The sequence below is a fragment of the Bubalus kerabau genome, chromosome 1 (assembly GCF_029407905.1).
Source record: "Bubalus kerabau isolate K-KA32 ecotype Philippines breed swamp buffalo chromosome 1, PCC_UOA_SB_1v2, whole genome shotgun sequence".
Classification (NCBI taxonomy): Eukaryota; Metazoa; Chordata; class Mammalia; order Artiodactyla; family Bovidae; genus Bubalus; species Bubalus kerabau.
Window position 1 is genome coordinate 28,611,429 of NC_073624.1, and position 16,072 is coordinate 28,627,500.

Sequence of the window (16,072 nt, forward strand, 5' to 3'; positions counted from 1 at the left end):
ACAGTTGAACTTCTCACCCGTAAAACTAAATAAACCTGCCAATTGAAACTACTACTCATTTTTAGTGTTAGAAGTTATGATCATTTTTTCATTCACCTCTCTACTCCCATCCCTTCCAAAGGAACACTCATCTTAGAAAGTGAAGTGAAAGCGTTAATTGCTCAGTCATGGCCAACTCTTTGTGCCGCCATGGACTGTAGCCTGCCACGCTCTTCTGTCCATGGAATTCTCCAGGTAGGAATACTGGAGTGGGTTGCCATTCCTTTCTCCAGGGGATCTTCCCGACCCAGAGATCGAACCTGGGTCTGCTGCACTGCAGGCAGTCTATTTACAGTCTAAGTCACCTCAGTCTAATATGCAGCTGTTGGTCAGAATGTATTTTTATGGGATGGTTGATAAAAACAAAGTAAGCATCATGCTCAATGCCATAAGGTATTTTGTGGACAGTCTTGACTCTTAACTTTTTTGGTGAAATGTAAGCAATCTATCAAAGGGTACTACTTAAGAGATTTCAAAGTCTTTTAAAACAAAAAAGAGAATAAAATAATTTCAATAATGATCTGTACCTCTGCTATTAATAGAACTGCTAGAATAAAAACAAGGCATTGTTTTAAAAGTTTTCTGAAATCAGAATAAACTAGTGATGTCTAAAACTTCTTTTTGTTCTTGAATTTGCCTGTTGGGGTCCCACAGCATGAGATGGGAATTTATTTTTTCTTGGTGGTATTTAGATCACTATTACATGTTAACATTAGCACACTTTATGATGTTCCCTGCCCCATTACTAATCCATGTCATATTGGATATTTATGTTTACTAAAACTGATTTTGTTTTTATTAATAGGATGGGTTTACTTTAGGCGATGCTTTACTGCATTAGTAATAACAATTTTACTTAAATATGGCTTTGGTGTACTCCTATGCAAATAATCTTTGAAATCCTAAGAGTCTTTTATTTTCCCAGTAGCCCAGTTGGAGAGTTTTTAATATTACATTGAATCATAACAAAACATGCTGGTTAGAGTCTAACTTAATACATGCAGCTTAATGTTAATTTTCCAACTTCAAATCAGAGATCTAACTATTCCGACATGATTATTTATCTCAAGTGTGATTTTTGTTTTCAACTAATAAAGTCCACAGCTAGAGATTTTTGCATCATAAAAAACTAAAACTATGGAGTAAAAGAATTCAGCAAAAGAAATGGGATCTTTATATAACTAAAAAAATTCGTTGAGAAGAAAACTATCTATCAAGAACTTTTGATGGTATAGAGCAGAAAGCAAAAATGGTGCAGGTGAATGCCCAAGTGACTGATGCGGGATTCATCATAATGTTTGTAATACAGCAAATATGCTTGATGAATATAACAAAAGGGTATGCTTAGGTCCTAAGTTCTTGAGGGAAAAGTTATCCATTTATATGGATAATAAGGGGGAAAAAAGCCTCAATAAGCAAAAGAAATTGCTTTAAAGTAGGAAACAAAACTAAATGTCACATTTCTTGCTTCACAATGGAACTTCTACTTCAAAATAAATTTCTTATAAATACCCTCGAGAAGGGGAACATACAGTTAATCATCAAAACAAGTATGTTACGATGGTAGAAACGGAAATGAAGCAGACAGTATCGAACTCCACTGGAGCTGAGAAAAACAGAATTGGGTGATAAAAATCACAAGGGAATAAAGTTAGGCCTTCTGCAGTATTATAAACCTTGTCTTTCCTCTTAGAATGGTGAACACCCTGTAGGAATAAGGCAGTGCTATGGTTTACAATACTAAGGAATTAGCTGGCATCAAGTATCTGAATTTTACAAGTTTCAAAGCCTGCCAAAGTACGGTGATTTGGTAAAAGTTAATTATGACCAAAGTCAATGCACATTCTAAGGCTGTATAGATTCTAATATCTGTATGTGCAATACGCATACACACACACATACATCTCTTTAGGTGCTTACAAAGGGAAATGCAGTGAATCAGTAGGAATAATTGCTTGTATAAGCAGATTAAAAAATTAAAAAAGGAGGAAAATGCCTTTTTAAAGAAATGTGGCTAATGTAAATCCTTTTTTAAAAGCTATCTGGTTGATTGAGAGAGTATTGCTATTTTTATTTTTACTTTCCTTGTTTTCAAGATCTTGTTTTACATTTACAATCACATATTTTAACATTTATTGATAAAAGTGAGAAACCTTAATTTCTTTTTGGAAGATAGGATGAGGTTACAACGTATAATTTTGAAAGATAAAAGACATTCTCGTAGGAACTGGTAAATGTTTTCAAACCAAATAGTAAAATAAGATTTCAATGACTCATAATATAATGAGAAAAAAAATACAATGGTCGTTTAGGTTGGTGCAATTCTTCTTTAAGGCTACATAATTTTTACGTGAGGCAGAAAACTGAACTACATAATGCATTTCTACAATGCATATATTCATCAAAACCATTTACAAAATTATTACTTTCAGCATATTTTTAAACTGATTCCTTAATAAATTATGTTTATGCAGTCAAAACAGCATTAACATTTACTATTAGTCACTTACTGGAAGTTAATGGTGAGCTTATAAATGAAATGCTGGCTTACTCTGATACACTTTAAGAGCAACCAAAAATAAGAGATTCTTTCCCAGAGTTCTATGTATTTATAAAGTGCAAAATAAGCAATTTTAGCAATTCTCAAATGTAGTTCTTCCATAGGTATTTAATCCTAAATATACTTGTAGAAACAGAATATTTTTCTGCTAAGTCAGGTATATCTAACTTATCCATTTTATGTGTAAAAACTATCGTAATTGAAGTATTCCATGCTTTATGAAAAGATAAAAACAGTAAAGACAGAAACGGTGCGAAGTATTTTATTTTTAATATTCTTAGTGGGGGTTATTTTCAGTGACAATATCTCAAGTCTATAAAACAAACCAAAAGGCACAAAACTAGAATAATTAAGTAAGTACTCATTCCCTGAAAATGAGTATATTACAGAATTAAGGACAGATAAATTTATAAATAAGAAAATCTCTATGTAGATGAGATATTTTTAACAGAGACTGTTGCAGAGAGATTGTTGCTCAGGAATTCTAGTGTGGGTCTACCAATTTTTCTCTAAAGCAAAGGGTGTTCTCCCAAAGTATTGCACAAAATTATCCCTCTTGATTTGTGCTGGTCCATGAATGATAGATATATACTATAAAATGTTTGAAATAGAATGCAATAATACTTTTCTATAATAAACAGAAAAATAAACTTAAAATTACAACATTTTATAAAGCTGTAAATAAAACAAGATAATTTGCAGGAAATATAGCAGTATTTTTTAAAGACCCTAGAGTCTAAGTTATTAACACTTAAATAGCAAAATATCTCAAAATACAAAGATTAGCTTAGGCATTTAAATATGATAAAGTTATGACTATAATAAAATGTTAAGAAAGCTCAAATTCAAAAAAAAATATTTGGGAGGAGCGTCATTCCATATAGAAGATTAGTTTTTTTGGAATTTAAAACAATAAAAAGTTATATTTCAAATAATAATAATGTACTGCTCTCCAGGGAAGATCTTTTCAACTGCCTAATATCTAAAAGAGGACAAAGCAGGAAAAACAGAATGAATATGTCAGTTAGCATGAAAAAAGAATCTGTGCAGTGAACTGTCAGATAAAATAATAGTAATAATATATTCATATTTACTTTTAAGGCCATAATTATCTATTAATATAAATTTAATCTCATAAAAATTTATTTAGAAGCTCCAGTTTTGATCAGTGTGAAATAAAGTTATAGCTAGGCTAATGCTCTATGTAGCATTTAATTTTAATTTTCTATTGTAAAAATCATATTATTACATTGAAGCACATAAAATTTGCAATCAGCATCACAGTTTCAAATCCTTCTTGTTAATTGGTAGCTGTGGTGGAACAAGAAGCATCACTTTCTCCCAGTACTTTCATTTTAAACAAATCATCCTCATGTATAAAAACAGCAAATTGCATTGTCTTTTATACAAGATGTTTTCTGTTTCTTGTGTAGAAAAAGCTATATGTAGCTTTCCCTATAGCTTTGAGTACATTCTCTGGTAAAACATCATTCACAGAGACGCAAGATACAGTCTTCATCACCTTGATGCTTAAAATACACCACAAGTAAGAAAATGCAGGCTTCAATTTAAAAACTGGCAAAAATGGCCCAAAAGCTTAAGTGTGAGTGCTGATATTCTACACTGCCTCCAAGTTGAGAAGTAAAGTACTATGGTTTATCTCGTGGTTCTGACTTCATGAAATTTGACATAAAATCTTAATTCTACAACTGATGATAAATTAACTACTTTATTCATACTTAGCAAACAAATCAGAATGAAAGATAGTTTAGTAGTAACTACCATCCTATAAACATCATTATTAAACCTTGGCTAGTTTTACATAGTAATTGCTAATTTACTTTATGCATTCTTTAGTTCAAGGCACAAAAATGCTTCCACGTCTACTTTGTCATAAACAACTTTAAAAAAAAAAACTGTAACTGTATTGGATATATTTTTAACAGATACATTGTTAGGTCTTGGCATATAAATATCAGTGGGCAGATTGACTTCATAGTTTAAGTCAGAAAGCGTTAATAGAGGAATTTTTTAAATGTCAATGTTTCTGTTCCTATTTCTAATGAGTTTGAGGATGGCGAGCAATCCTACCAACCGACAAATTCCCTCTCATCAGACACGTTTATCTTATATTCTCCAGGAAAAATAAAAAATCCTATATCAGCCCTGTTATGGAAAGGGAACTGTCAAGATTTGAAACTCAGTAATAAACTGTAAAAATGTTTTCTTTTTCTTAAATACAGCTAAATGTGCCTCAAAGAAGAAAAAATTACAGCAGTAAGTTTCCAATACCCTAAAGAAAATATCTTATGATTTAAAAATTCTTATATTTATCATTTAAAGAACTTGTAAAAACCTGTCATCACCACCATTACTCAGAATAAGGCAAAATATTAATAAAACGCAAGAACTTCAAGATTCATTGTTCAGCAATAAAAGTGCTTTTTGTGTTCTCTTTTGGAAGGAGAAGTTAACTAGGAAGTTAAATAAACTTGGCAAAAAGTATTTCAGTCTTCTCTAGATGTGAAAAATTATCTGGCCCAAGATAATATCTATAACCTATAATTTACTGGTGCAGGTAAGCTACTTTTTCTTTATCATTTCCCACATTCTTACTTAGATGCCTGGAAAGTTAGACCAAGAAATACAAATCTGTAAAGTATGTATGGCTCGTTTGTGCCTCAAAGATATCACATAATATCCAAAAATCAATCTAAACTACTTTTTAATAGGATTTAAATGGTTAAGCAGTGGCTGTGCAAAATATAAGAAAGCAATGTGCTGAACACAGAAGGAAATGAGAAAAGTTATTTTCAAAGCTTGGGAAAATAGCCATAGAATATTACTTGTTCACTGATCATATTGCAGATTTTATGTAATTAATAAATAGTAACAATTTGAGGTGCACCTCCCTTTTTCCCTTAGTTAATTTTTGTCTAACTTAAAATCATGTCTCTCACAGAGCAGGCATAAGCATTTTGAATGCCTGTTTATACACATTTGAAGAAATTAATTTGTACATAAAATCTGCTTGAATGTATTAGACATACAGAATCAGATTATTTTAATTTGCCAATCAGAGACATATGCTTTTAAACATAGAATTTCATTGTGCTATGCACTTTCCACATAAAACTAATACCACATCTGCAGCATAATCTATAACACATAACACGGTGTTTTACACCCATACCATTTACCCATTTCACTTCTGCAGTTTTTAAGTGCTGATGAACTACTTCTTGCCAAAGAAGCCACGTTATATACAACAAAACCTTCAGTTTAAATAAGGGATAAGCTTGCTGTTAACAACTTAGTTTGAAATGTTAACAACCCTTAGGCTGTTAACATAACAACTGGCCATTAATGTGGTAATGACCAATTTGAGAGGAAATTGCACTCTGAGAAATGAATATATTGGCAATCTGGACCAGGGTTTAAATTTGAAAGAGTTAGGATTAAAAAAAAAAAAAAGTAACTAGATTAAAAGTTTGAGCTTATCAGAAATCAACTAAAAGTTGTATCACACAAAGCAGCAAATAGACTCCTTTAGAGATAAAGATTTCTGAGATGAAAACTATTTTGATAAATTCCCTTCAACAACACACTTAACTTGAGACTATCAAATACCAGTTGAACAACTTATTTTTACTACCATAAGGAAGACAGACGAAAGCAATACAAGGTTACTTTCTCTGCTCTCGACTTTGTTGACAACCGCAAAAGAGCTTCACTCAGGACACAGGTATTTCATTGGCAAATCTGTATTTTTGAGTTAAAAATTGCCAGAGATTTCAAAAGACTGTAAATTTGACACAATTTTTGTCTTTAGTCCATATTAGAATACTTTGATCTTGCCTAGACTATATAAACTCCTTGCTTTTGAAAGTGTTGTTACATGAATCCACTGGAGATTCTGCAGTGGTAAACAAAAGTCAAAGACAGAGTCCAAAAGCCTGTGGCAATTGGTTAGGAAGATAAAGCAAAACTAGGAAGCAATGTCAAGTCGCTAAAAGCAAATACACTCTGTGCAGAAATCAGGCTCTAATTCACAAAGAGCAGAAGAGAATTTTTTATTTGCAAGAGGAAAGTTCCAAGACTGCAGAATCTACAAGAATTCATGGAATAGCTTAATTCTGATGATTAGTTGCAGTAGTTAGAGAACTCCTTCCCTAAAGCCACTTCCTATTTCCATGGCTAGGACCTTACATGTATTTTGTGCCCTTGGAACACAGAGAAGTGGCAGCAAGTGGTCATAATTAGTCAGGGGGCTGTCAGATGAAGCAGTCCTAAGAGGGTAGAGAGTAGAATCTGATAAACAGTACCAGGCTCACCCTCTTGTAACAACCATTCATCAAACAATATGTTCTTCTATATAGAAACTGAATTGGACTGAAAATAACTGAATTATATATGAAGCAGCACCAAATTCCCTAGAAAACACCTCCCGAAATGACCAAGGAGTTACAGCTGATTGATAAATTTTGTGTCATAAGAGAAAAAAATTCAAAATAAATCACTTAATGTCAGACTAGAAAAAGTGATTAATTGTATCAAATATGAAAATCCAAATGATGCCATATATCATTTCTCTAATTTGATAGATCCTACTTTATTAATATAAGTAATTTGCAGCTGAATGAAGTCACAAAGTCCCCTGAAAAGCAAAATAATTTTTCTTAAACATAAGTCCATGTGTAGAGTACTAAACGCTAGAAGATCAACCTGCTTCATGGCTTCAGAAACAAGAACATCTGCATTGTCCTGAAACTGTTCAGATGTTTATAGGTTGGAGAGTGGCTATCATTTCCCTATAATGATGGAGGTCTTTACTTTGTTATTTTTCATAAAGCTACTGGCAAGTCTGAGGCAGACGAACATTCAAATGCTCTTTGCAAAGATCACTTGGAACGCCCTGGGGTTGCGGGCAGGGGGATATATATTCACATTTGGAGGAAGTTTTCAACAATCTACTAAAGATCCTTCTAATAAATACCAGATAAGAGTTTCAAACCGACTTTCTCTGACAAATCTGAAACAGAAAGATCGCGGAATCACTTTGTGCTACGCTCAGCCTGACCCTGTCCCTTTCCTGCTAAGAAAACTTGTATGCTGATTCATACTGAACACCTTGACATGAACTGGAGGTTCACTTATCCCCAGGTAGGAGCATCAGGCAAGGCAAACAGAAAGACTGTGAGATACTGTGTTTTCCTGACCATGACTCAAGCCCTCGTTTGTGCCACAGACATAGTGCGCTGAAGGCTGCCAGGTGGACATCTTTCAGGAATAGAAGCTGGCAGGAAAGACACAAAACACACAAGTACACTTACAGAAGTATTTTAAAAGGAATCCAGTGATCACTGGTGTGCAAGGCAAATTCCTACCTCAGATAGTCTCTGCGACAAAGGATAAGGTTAGCTTTTGTGTACAGGGTAGAACCCACTTCTCCCAAACGGCAGTCACAGCAGGCACACTTCAGGCAGTCCTCATGCCAGTATTTGTCCAATGCCTTTAGCAGATACCGGTCCTTGATCTTTCGGTTGCAGCCAGCACAACCTTTCGGCTTGGTGTCTGGCTGGACTGAGAGCATTTGTATACCTGAAGGAAGACAAGAACAAAAAAGAGAGCTGAGACTCCAAAAATCAAGAGATGTCCGAAGACCTCCATTAAGTTCAACATTTCTGATTGCCGTTTTCAAGGAGTGTTAGACTTTCCACTTAAGGGCTAGGCAGAAATTGGGCTTCCCTGGTGGCTCAGATGGCAAAATACCTGCCTATAATGTAGGAGACCTGGGTTCGATCCCTGGGTTGGGAAGATTCCCTGGAGAACAGAATGGCTACCCATTCCAGTATTCTTGCCTGGAGAATCCCATGGTCAGAGGAGCCTGGCTGGCTATAATCCATGGGATAGCAAAGAGTCAGATATGACCGAGCAGCTAACATACGAATATACAGAAATTGAAATAAATTTTGAAAACAAAGAGGTTCAAACTTTGTTAAGTGTCTTTGTTAAATCATTCATGAAGTTACACCTATAAAGTAGCAAAAATAATCAATTCATCTTGTACCTGGTAAGATAATATCATCTACATGAAGTTAAGTAATAGTAAATAATTTTATATTGGTACAGTTTTCTACATAGAGAAGTTCCTTTTGGGAGAAAATAGGAGTCAATGGTTAACAATCTAGAAAAAAGCTATTTAGCAGACTAATCTGTGTACACACTGTAGGAGTCAAGAATGAGTTGGTGGAAGGAAAGTTCACTTTTATGGGATACACTAACCTCACTTAGCAGTAGAGATGTTTATACTTAAGCATTAAGTACAGTCACCCAAAAAGTTCTCCAATCCTATAATACTTATTTACATCCAAATACTTCCTTCTATGTCCTTGATATTTCAAAGCATTCATTGTGTTAAAAATTTTCAAAACGCATTGCCATTCACAAGCATTGGTCTATGCATCTATTAGTGGCAGATCATCTAACTATAGGCTATATACTTTTATATAAAATTAAACTATAGGATTAAGTAATTTATTATCATAAACATGCACTTTATTTTATACAGGAAAGAAAAAACAACAGAAGACAAAGTTTCAATATATATAAAGTTACACAAACATCCACGGGCAAATATATATTATATACATATATTACACACTACACACATGCTAGACTAGACACAGGGACATTTATACATTTTAGAGACATATTTCCGTATCATAAATAAGGAGATGAATTGAATTCTCTGGTTAATACAACTTGATTGAATTTTTTTTTTCCAGTGAAAGGATATTTGCCTTCGAGTTTCTTCTTTTCCTAAATGTCAAACACTCAGTTTTTCAAAAAGCTGAACGAATTATTCACAGCTGCATATGTATCAACTAACGCATTTCAAGCACTCTAAACTACTGTAGACATTGATTTCAATTTCTTTTATTTTACAAATTATGATAGAGTGAGAGGTTCAGGGACTGGCTCAAAGCTGAATGACAGTTCAGCCCAAACTTCATGGCCTTCTTACAATCCAGAGATACCACTGCTATATTATGCCTCCTCTCTTAGGCAGAAAGTTTTAAACTTGGACACAGAAGGACACAAAACACCAAATGTGTCTGCAATTGAAACAGTATCAAGAAAGAAATGCCAAGCCTTAATCTAGAGCATTTTCAGTGTGTTCCCTGCTCCCAAACAGCTAAACCTTTTTTGGTTTCCTCTGATGCCTGATGATAAAGCCTTTACCTTTATTATCTTCACTATCTTTTTCTTTTTTAATCACACTAAGAGACAACAAGACACCATACCCTCACAGCAGAATAACTTTTCTAACTATAAATGATACATGCATTTCAAATAATAGTGTTATGATGTTGAATTTCCATTAGAAAAAAGCTTCTCTGGTCGAGTGATGGAGCAGGGACCAGCAGCTAGGCATCAGAGTAGGTGCTTTTTCTGCATGGGATGCACAGCCGTGGTCGTCGGATCTGCAGATTAGTAGCTGGATTTGTACAGAGGAGCAGGTGGTATTCCTATAGCCAGCTTTCTATCCCTTTCTTTGAAGGAGCTCGGGGTCTAGTGTAGATTAATCATAACCCTTGATAGTGCTGCTAAATCTCACTCTCTAGAACTTCTAACAAATGAAGTTTCTTTGATCAGAACTAGTTAACTGTCTTCTCACAAGGTTCCACAAGGAATGAATCCCATTAATTACAGTATAGAACATACCCAAGTGCCTCTTAACCGTCTTCCTGGGGGAAGGAAAAACTGTGATATACTAAATGACAGCCTGGATTTCATGATTGAGAACACCGAGAGGTATGTTTAGAGCAGCCAGTCTAATTACCCAGTTTATAAGGCTATTGTTTTTTTCATATCATCAAGCTGAAAATGTTTTGATCCAAATCCTTCTTAGTTGCAGCTAAGCTCTGTTTCTCTGAGCTGTGTTCTCATCACCAAGCGTGGAAGGTCAACTATCTTTATTCACGATGCTTTGCGAACAAGACAGGAGATACCAACATTTGGCACAAGCAACACCACCCTGCTTGTCTTCACAAAATGTTTTTGTTGGGCTGACATTTTAATTTAGCACTCAGAGGCCAATTAATATTTGAAACTCTTACAGAATTCTGTTTGGCCTTGGGCGTAGAAGGAGTTTGAGATTTTTACACTCCATCCTGGTACCTTCGTGTCGAAAACACCATCACGTTACTCTTGAAAAGGAAATCTTTTTTGATACTCTGCAAGTTAACAGTTGTGGAAAAAAAGGACTATTTTGCAGTCACCACGTTACCCTGTACCAAACAGGCATAAACCAGCCGGCAGCCTCCCTTCAGCATCCGGCAGAACGCATCTGGGTAAGAGTTATGTGTTCAGAGCTGAGAAACATTTTGCAAGTTGCTTATAGCACATCAGGACCCATAACTAGTTTGAGATTGGCATGTAAATTGTTCTGAGGGAAATTCTTATTGCCTCTGAGACCTTGCCATTCTGAGTTATTTGACAGTTTAAGGGAAATCATAATTTTTAAAAAAGACATAAATAATAGCCTGTGCAGTGTGGTGTGCAGAAATAAGTAGAACCATTTCATTTAAACTCTGGTGAGCTTTTAATTGCCTGGATTGCATTGTGAGGCAGCCTAACGCTTGATTAACTCCATTATGTCCCCTTGTTCTGTGCCATTCATCCGCGCAGTCTCAGCTTCAGTAGTTAACACAACAAAGTAACCACAACTCCACAACACGCTGGGGTTAAAAAAAAAAAAATCATAAAAAAAGATCTGCAGCACTTAGACCCAGTCTTCTATATTTTTGGACTGACTACACCGCAGTGAGTGGAAAACATTTTGTCCCCATCGGAAGATGCACAGAGAACAATTTGGGAGAAGGAGCAGGAAGAGGGAATCCATTAAAGGGGGTTGGCAGCAATGAGGTGCCTCAGGAAGATTCGAAAATGGGAATGCAGGTTCTGCAGCTGGGAGCAGTGACACAGATTAAAAGAATTTGGCCAACACCGGCCATTCGATTGCCAAGAGGTACCAAACAAAAGATTTTCTCTCCTCCTGCCCATCTTCATCCTCTCCCCAGCCCCCGGCCCCCGATTGGAGAACTGGATTGGGCCTAAAAGCTTGTTTCTCTCTGTTCACTGGCCCAGAGCGTCCCTACAGGCTGTAACCCCCTAAGGGACAACAATGCAAATAGATGTCCCCAGATCTCAGGAGCTGGAGCTGCTTAACTCTGTTCTGCCCCTTCAACTCCCAACCCTCCCCTCCCCATCCTTCCACCACCACCTCCCTCCCCTTTTTGAGCAATGGAGCTGGGAACCAATTTGATTCCCTTTTTCTCCAATGCAGCTGCAAGGCTCAGAGATACTGACATTTTTCCACTCTTATCAGTTTAATTACAGTTACCATGGCAGCAAAGTGCTAGTGCTTGGCAAAGGCCAACAAGAGATTTGCAAGACTGGGTTCAATTTTGATGCAGCTCACATGCAAAATAAAAAAAAAAAAATAAGAAACATACATACACTCTAACAAAGAATCCCTTGAGGAGTTTATGTTCCAGCCTTTTGTGGTAGCGTCTCTGCCGCCACACAAGGATGCTTTGCAAAGAATGTAGCAGTTATTTGTTGCACCTAGCAAGATTAATTGGTTTAAGCAGCCGTCTTTCAAAGCAGTTACAAACAATAATATTTCAGATCTTTTCCGAGAGACACAAAAGCCGCGGAAGGGCAAGAAGGCTTTGGAGCAGCAGAGAGTGCCGAGCGCCGGCAAAGTGCATCTATGATAGATTGTAACCTTACCAAAACTTTTCTCCTTTTTCTGCATGAGTTGACTGAGGCGTGCCTGAGTTGCCGCAGCTTCGCATGGAGCACCCGGCCCAGAGGTAGAAGTGGAAGGGGGTTTCCCTCGGATTTAGCTCAAGTGCGGACCCGGTGCGCAGCCTACACCCGCTGAGGACCGACTATTGTGAAGCCCACTTTGGGAGCCGGTCGGAGCGGGCGGCGGGCGTGTGGGGGTGGGGGAAGGGATGAGGGCGGCCAGACGAGATGCGGCGCACACCCGGAGCCCCTCGCCGGGTGGCGGCGTACAAAATGATGGCGAATGACAAAGCCACAAGCTTCCCTAACTCTGCCCGTAATCCCCAAATCCCAGCGGCCCCTTTTAGCTTCGTGGTAACAAATGGATTTGATTAAACTGTCACATGCAGCGTTAGCATAGCATATCATGTTCAATATGAAAAAGATCATAAATCTGACTTGTATTTCATAACAGCAATCTGGGTAGCCCCCGTAAAATAAAATGTGCCGCAGCAGTTTGAATCTCCACCGATTAGGACAGGGGCACCTTGCTTCAAGGATCCCCTCTTTTCTCGACACTTCTTCCCAACCTCCCCCTACACCACTCTCCCCCTCCCCCCAGACATTCACTTTTCCATCTGGTAGGAACAGTATTTTTGTTACAATGGTACAGTGGACCGGAGGCAGAAGTGGCCTCAGGAACCCAAAGACGGTCATTTCAATTCTTGGGGGAGGGGGGTGATGAATTTCAGAAACTAAGGTCAAAGGGCGGGCGGTATCCGGAACCCACCTAAGACTGAATTCCCTTCCTACGGGCCGGGCCAGGGCGACCATCTCCTCTCAAACTCTCCCAGCCTCTGTCTCCCCCGGTGTCAGGGGGCTGGGGTTGGGGGTGTAAATGCCGCAGTTGCTCGGGAACTTTGACTATTATCCACTTGAGTCGTAGTTGAGACGTTCCGCGCCGCAGCCGCTCGGCTCTCCCCGCCTTCCAGCCCCATCTTCCGCCCGCATCTATTTCATGTCTCATCATAAAAATAATGAAGCCTCACATGATTTAAACAAAACCGTCTCAGCAGAGCTGCAGCCCGAGTGAAAGTTGCAGTGCGGAGCCGGGCTGCAGCTCCAGTTTATGCCTCATTAGGAGAGGCTGGGGGAAAAAAAAAAAAACCCACATCCGCACACGCACGCGCGCACCCGCAGACACACACACACACAACCACAAATAAGCCGCCGCGTGTGCACACAGTTGCTGCACTTACCTTCTCAATTAAGCGATACAGGGGGAGGCCGTTCAGAAAGCACAGTGGCTGCTTTGTAGCTCTTCTCCTTGGGAAAGGTCAAAAAGAAGCATTGTTTGAAAAAAAAAAAAGGAGGGGGAGGGAGGAATCTATTTTTTTTTTTTTTTAAGTTTAAAATAATGAGGTCCTCCAGGATCCGCCGAGCAATGGTGTTGACCGCATTTGAGCCACAGGTGTCCTCCTTTTAGGCAACTGCAGTCCGAGGCTGTCTCTCTCTTTCCGTCCTGGCTCAACACAACTTACCCCGGCGGCAGCACGCGAGGAGCCGAGCTGAAGCAGCCCCGGCTCTCAGCTGCAAAATGCAATCCCTTCCCAGCCAGACCTAATACAGCCCAAGAAAAGGTCACTCAGTTATTACTGAGCCGGCGGAGCCCAGGCAGCGCTTGTCAAGACCACAGAGAAGCAGCTCCCTTCCGATTTAAGACTATTTACCTCTCGCCCCCACCCCTCCCCTCTCCTCTCCCTTTCCTTCTCTCCCTCCCTCTCTCGCTGGCTCCCTCGCTCGCTCTCGGGTGCCTGTTCTGCAGCTCAGTCAAGTAACAGCCGCCCTCGGAAAGTGCAAAGCAGCCACAAGACAGATCGGGCTTTGTTGCTAATTTCCCAGGGTGAAAATTTACAAGCCTGCGAGTTGCAGTCAGCATCACCCCACGCATATGCTGCTCGCCAACGCTGAGGACGACCCACCCCCCCCCCCCAACCCCCCCGCCCGGGGCGCACAGAATGTGACCTCGGCTGGAGTCGACTTGGAGGGGTTGTGGGGAGGAGGACAGACCCTACCTCCTGGTCCCGTCCAAAAGAAGTCCTGCGAAAGAGCTCCGGAGGCAAAGGGTAGGGATCCTAAAATAACCGGGGCATTTTTGGAATAGGTGGCCACGTTGAAAGCAAACTGTCTTCCAAAGCCAGTTCTGAAGCTGCCAATTATGGAAATTAAAATAAAAGCCAGGGAATCAAACTGCTAGCAGAATACACTGGGAGAGCGCGCAACCCTCCCCTTGGAGAAACGTCTGGGGGTGGCTGCAGTCGCCCGGTTCTCTGACTTCTGTTCATGAAAGTCGCTCCAAAGTCGCTGCTCCGCAGGGCAGGTCTGCCACACAAGCCGGGGCCAGAGATGCCACGCTCCCCTCTCCTCCTGTGGCCCAAGAACCAAACTGTGAACTTGTTCCGCCTTAACTGATACTGAACCCCATTCCACTCTCACGGAACACTTCCTGCAATTGCTTGAATTCCTCACAGTTTAAAACTCACACGGTAGAATGAAAAACACCCAAGAGCACCTAGAAACTTGATTTTAGACTAACTTGGTCAAAAAAGTGTCTTCACCATCACTGCCTGGTCTTCACAGACTGGTTTTAGAGGCCTGGAAAGATTTCTTTTTTTCCTTGAAAAAGGTCCTCTTTTCCGCTAGCCTCCTCTTCTCTTAACTTTACTTTTCATGCCAGCTTTAAAATATCTTATTTTTCTAAGTTTTCCAACTTCAAAGTCATCCTCTTTTTTTTTTTTTTGGCAGCTATCATAGGATCTCCACCAGATTTTAAAAAGTCCTGTCAAAGGTCAAGCTTAAAAATAGCCCAGATTTGAATGACACTGGCTGAAATGTTTTAAGGGCCAAGAAAGACTCAATTGTTGAACTCCACAAAACTTTTTTTTTTTCTTCTCAGCACCATCAGTTTTAATCTAGTTCTAGCTTGAAAAACAATCAATGCACCCCCCCACCCCCGTAAATATTCAGGCTAAATTATGCTCCCCTTCATAGAGAATAACGTCTCAACATTGATAACTTATTTTTATCCCTTCTCTTTTATAAAAGACTCATAAGAAAATAGCTTGAAGTTTGCTTTCTTCTCCCTCTGAAAGGCAACAAAACGCAGAACTAACCTGAAAAATACCGAAAGTCGCAAACGGCAGATTAACAAGGACCCCTTCAGTGGATTTGTTCTGCACACAGGCAGATCTCTTAAATTTGGCTTCTCTGGCCCGTGTAAGCAGACATACATGCACCTCATCCATCCACACTGCTCCTGCTGTTCTACCCTACCTCTCTGCTCCAGCCACTCTGAAAACACCCCAGTGTGTGTGTGTGTGTGTGCATGTGTGTGTGTGTATTTCATGTGCTCTCCCTCTCAACCAATGCACTGAGAAGAAGAAAAGAGGAAGGGAGGGAGAAGTATGTGTGGGGAAAGGGAGAAATAAAATCAAAACAAATGGTACAGCTAATGAGGACAATTAAATTAATTATGTTCAAGGAGATGAGATTTTTTTTCCCTCCAACTGTATGATCTGTTACCCCTCGCTGGCAACTGCTGCTCAGTAATTCATGGCAACTGATTAGTGCATCTATGCAAATCTTTGTTTAAATCATTCAACTAATTAAATGATG

The 16,072-nt window shown here is 38.8% G+C and overlaps 1 protein-coding gene across 2 annotated transcripts in view; it reads right to left on the minus strand.

Annotated features, from left to right (window-relative positions):
• Positions 1-16,072, minus strand: part of LMO3 (LIM domain only 3) — a 64,679-nt gene that overhangs the window by 46,827 nt on the left and 1,780 nt on the right. The window contains exons 2-3 of one of the 2 annotated variants that reach the window (XM_055571191.1): positions 13,657-13,723; positions 7,987-8,200 (exon numbers count right to left, since the gene is read on the minus strand). In XM_055571191.1, the coding sequence (XP_055427166.1) occupies positions 7,987-8,192 (206 nt within the window). In that variant the 5' untranslated portion in view covers positions 8,193-8,200; positions 13,657-13,723. The remainder of the gene's footprint in view (positions 1-7,986; positions 8,201-13,656; positions 13,724-16,072) is intronic. The other variant, XM_055571181.1, reaches the window with a different exon arrangement.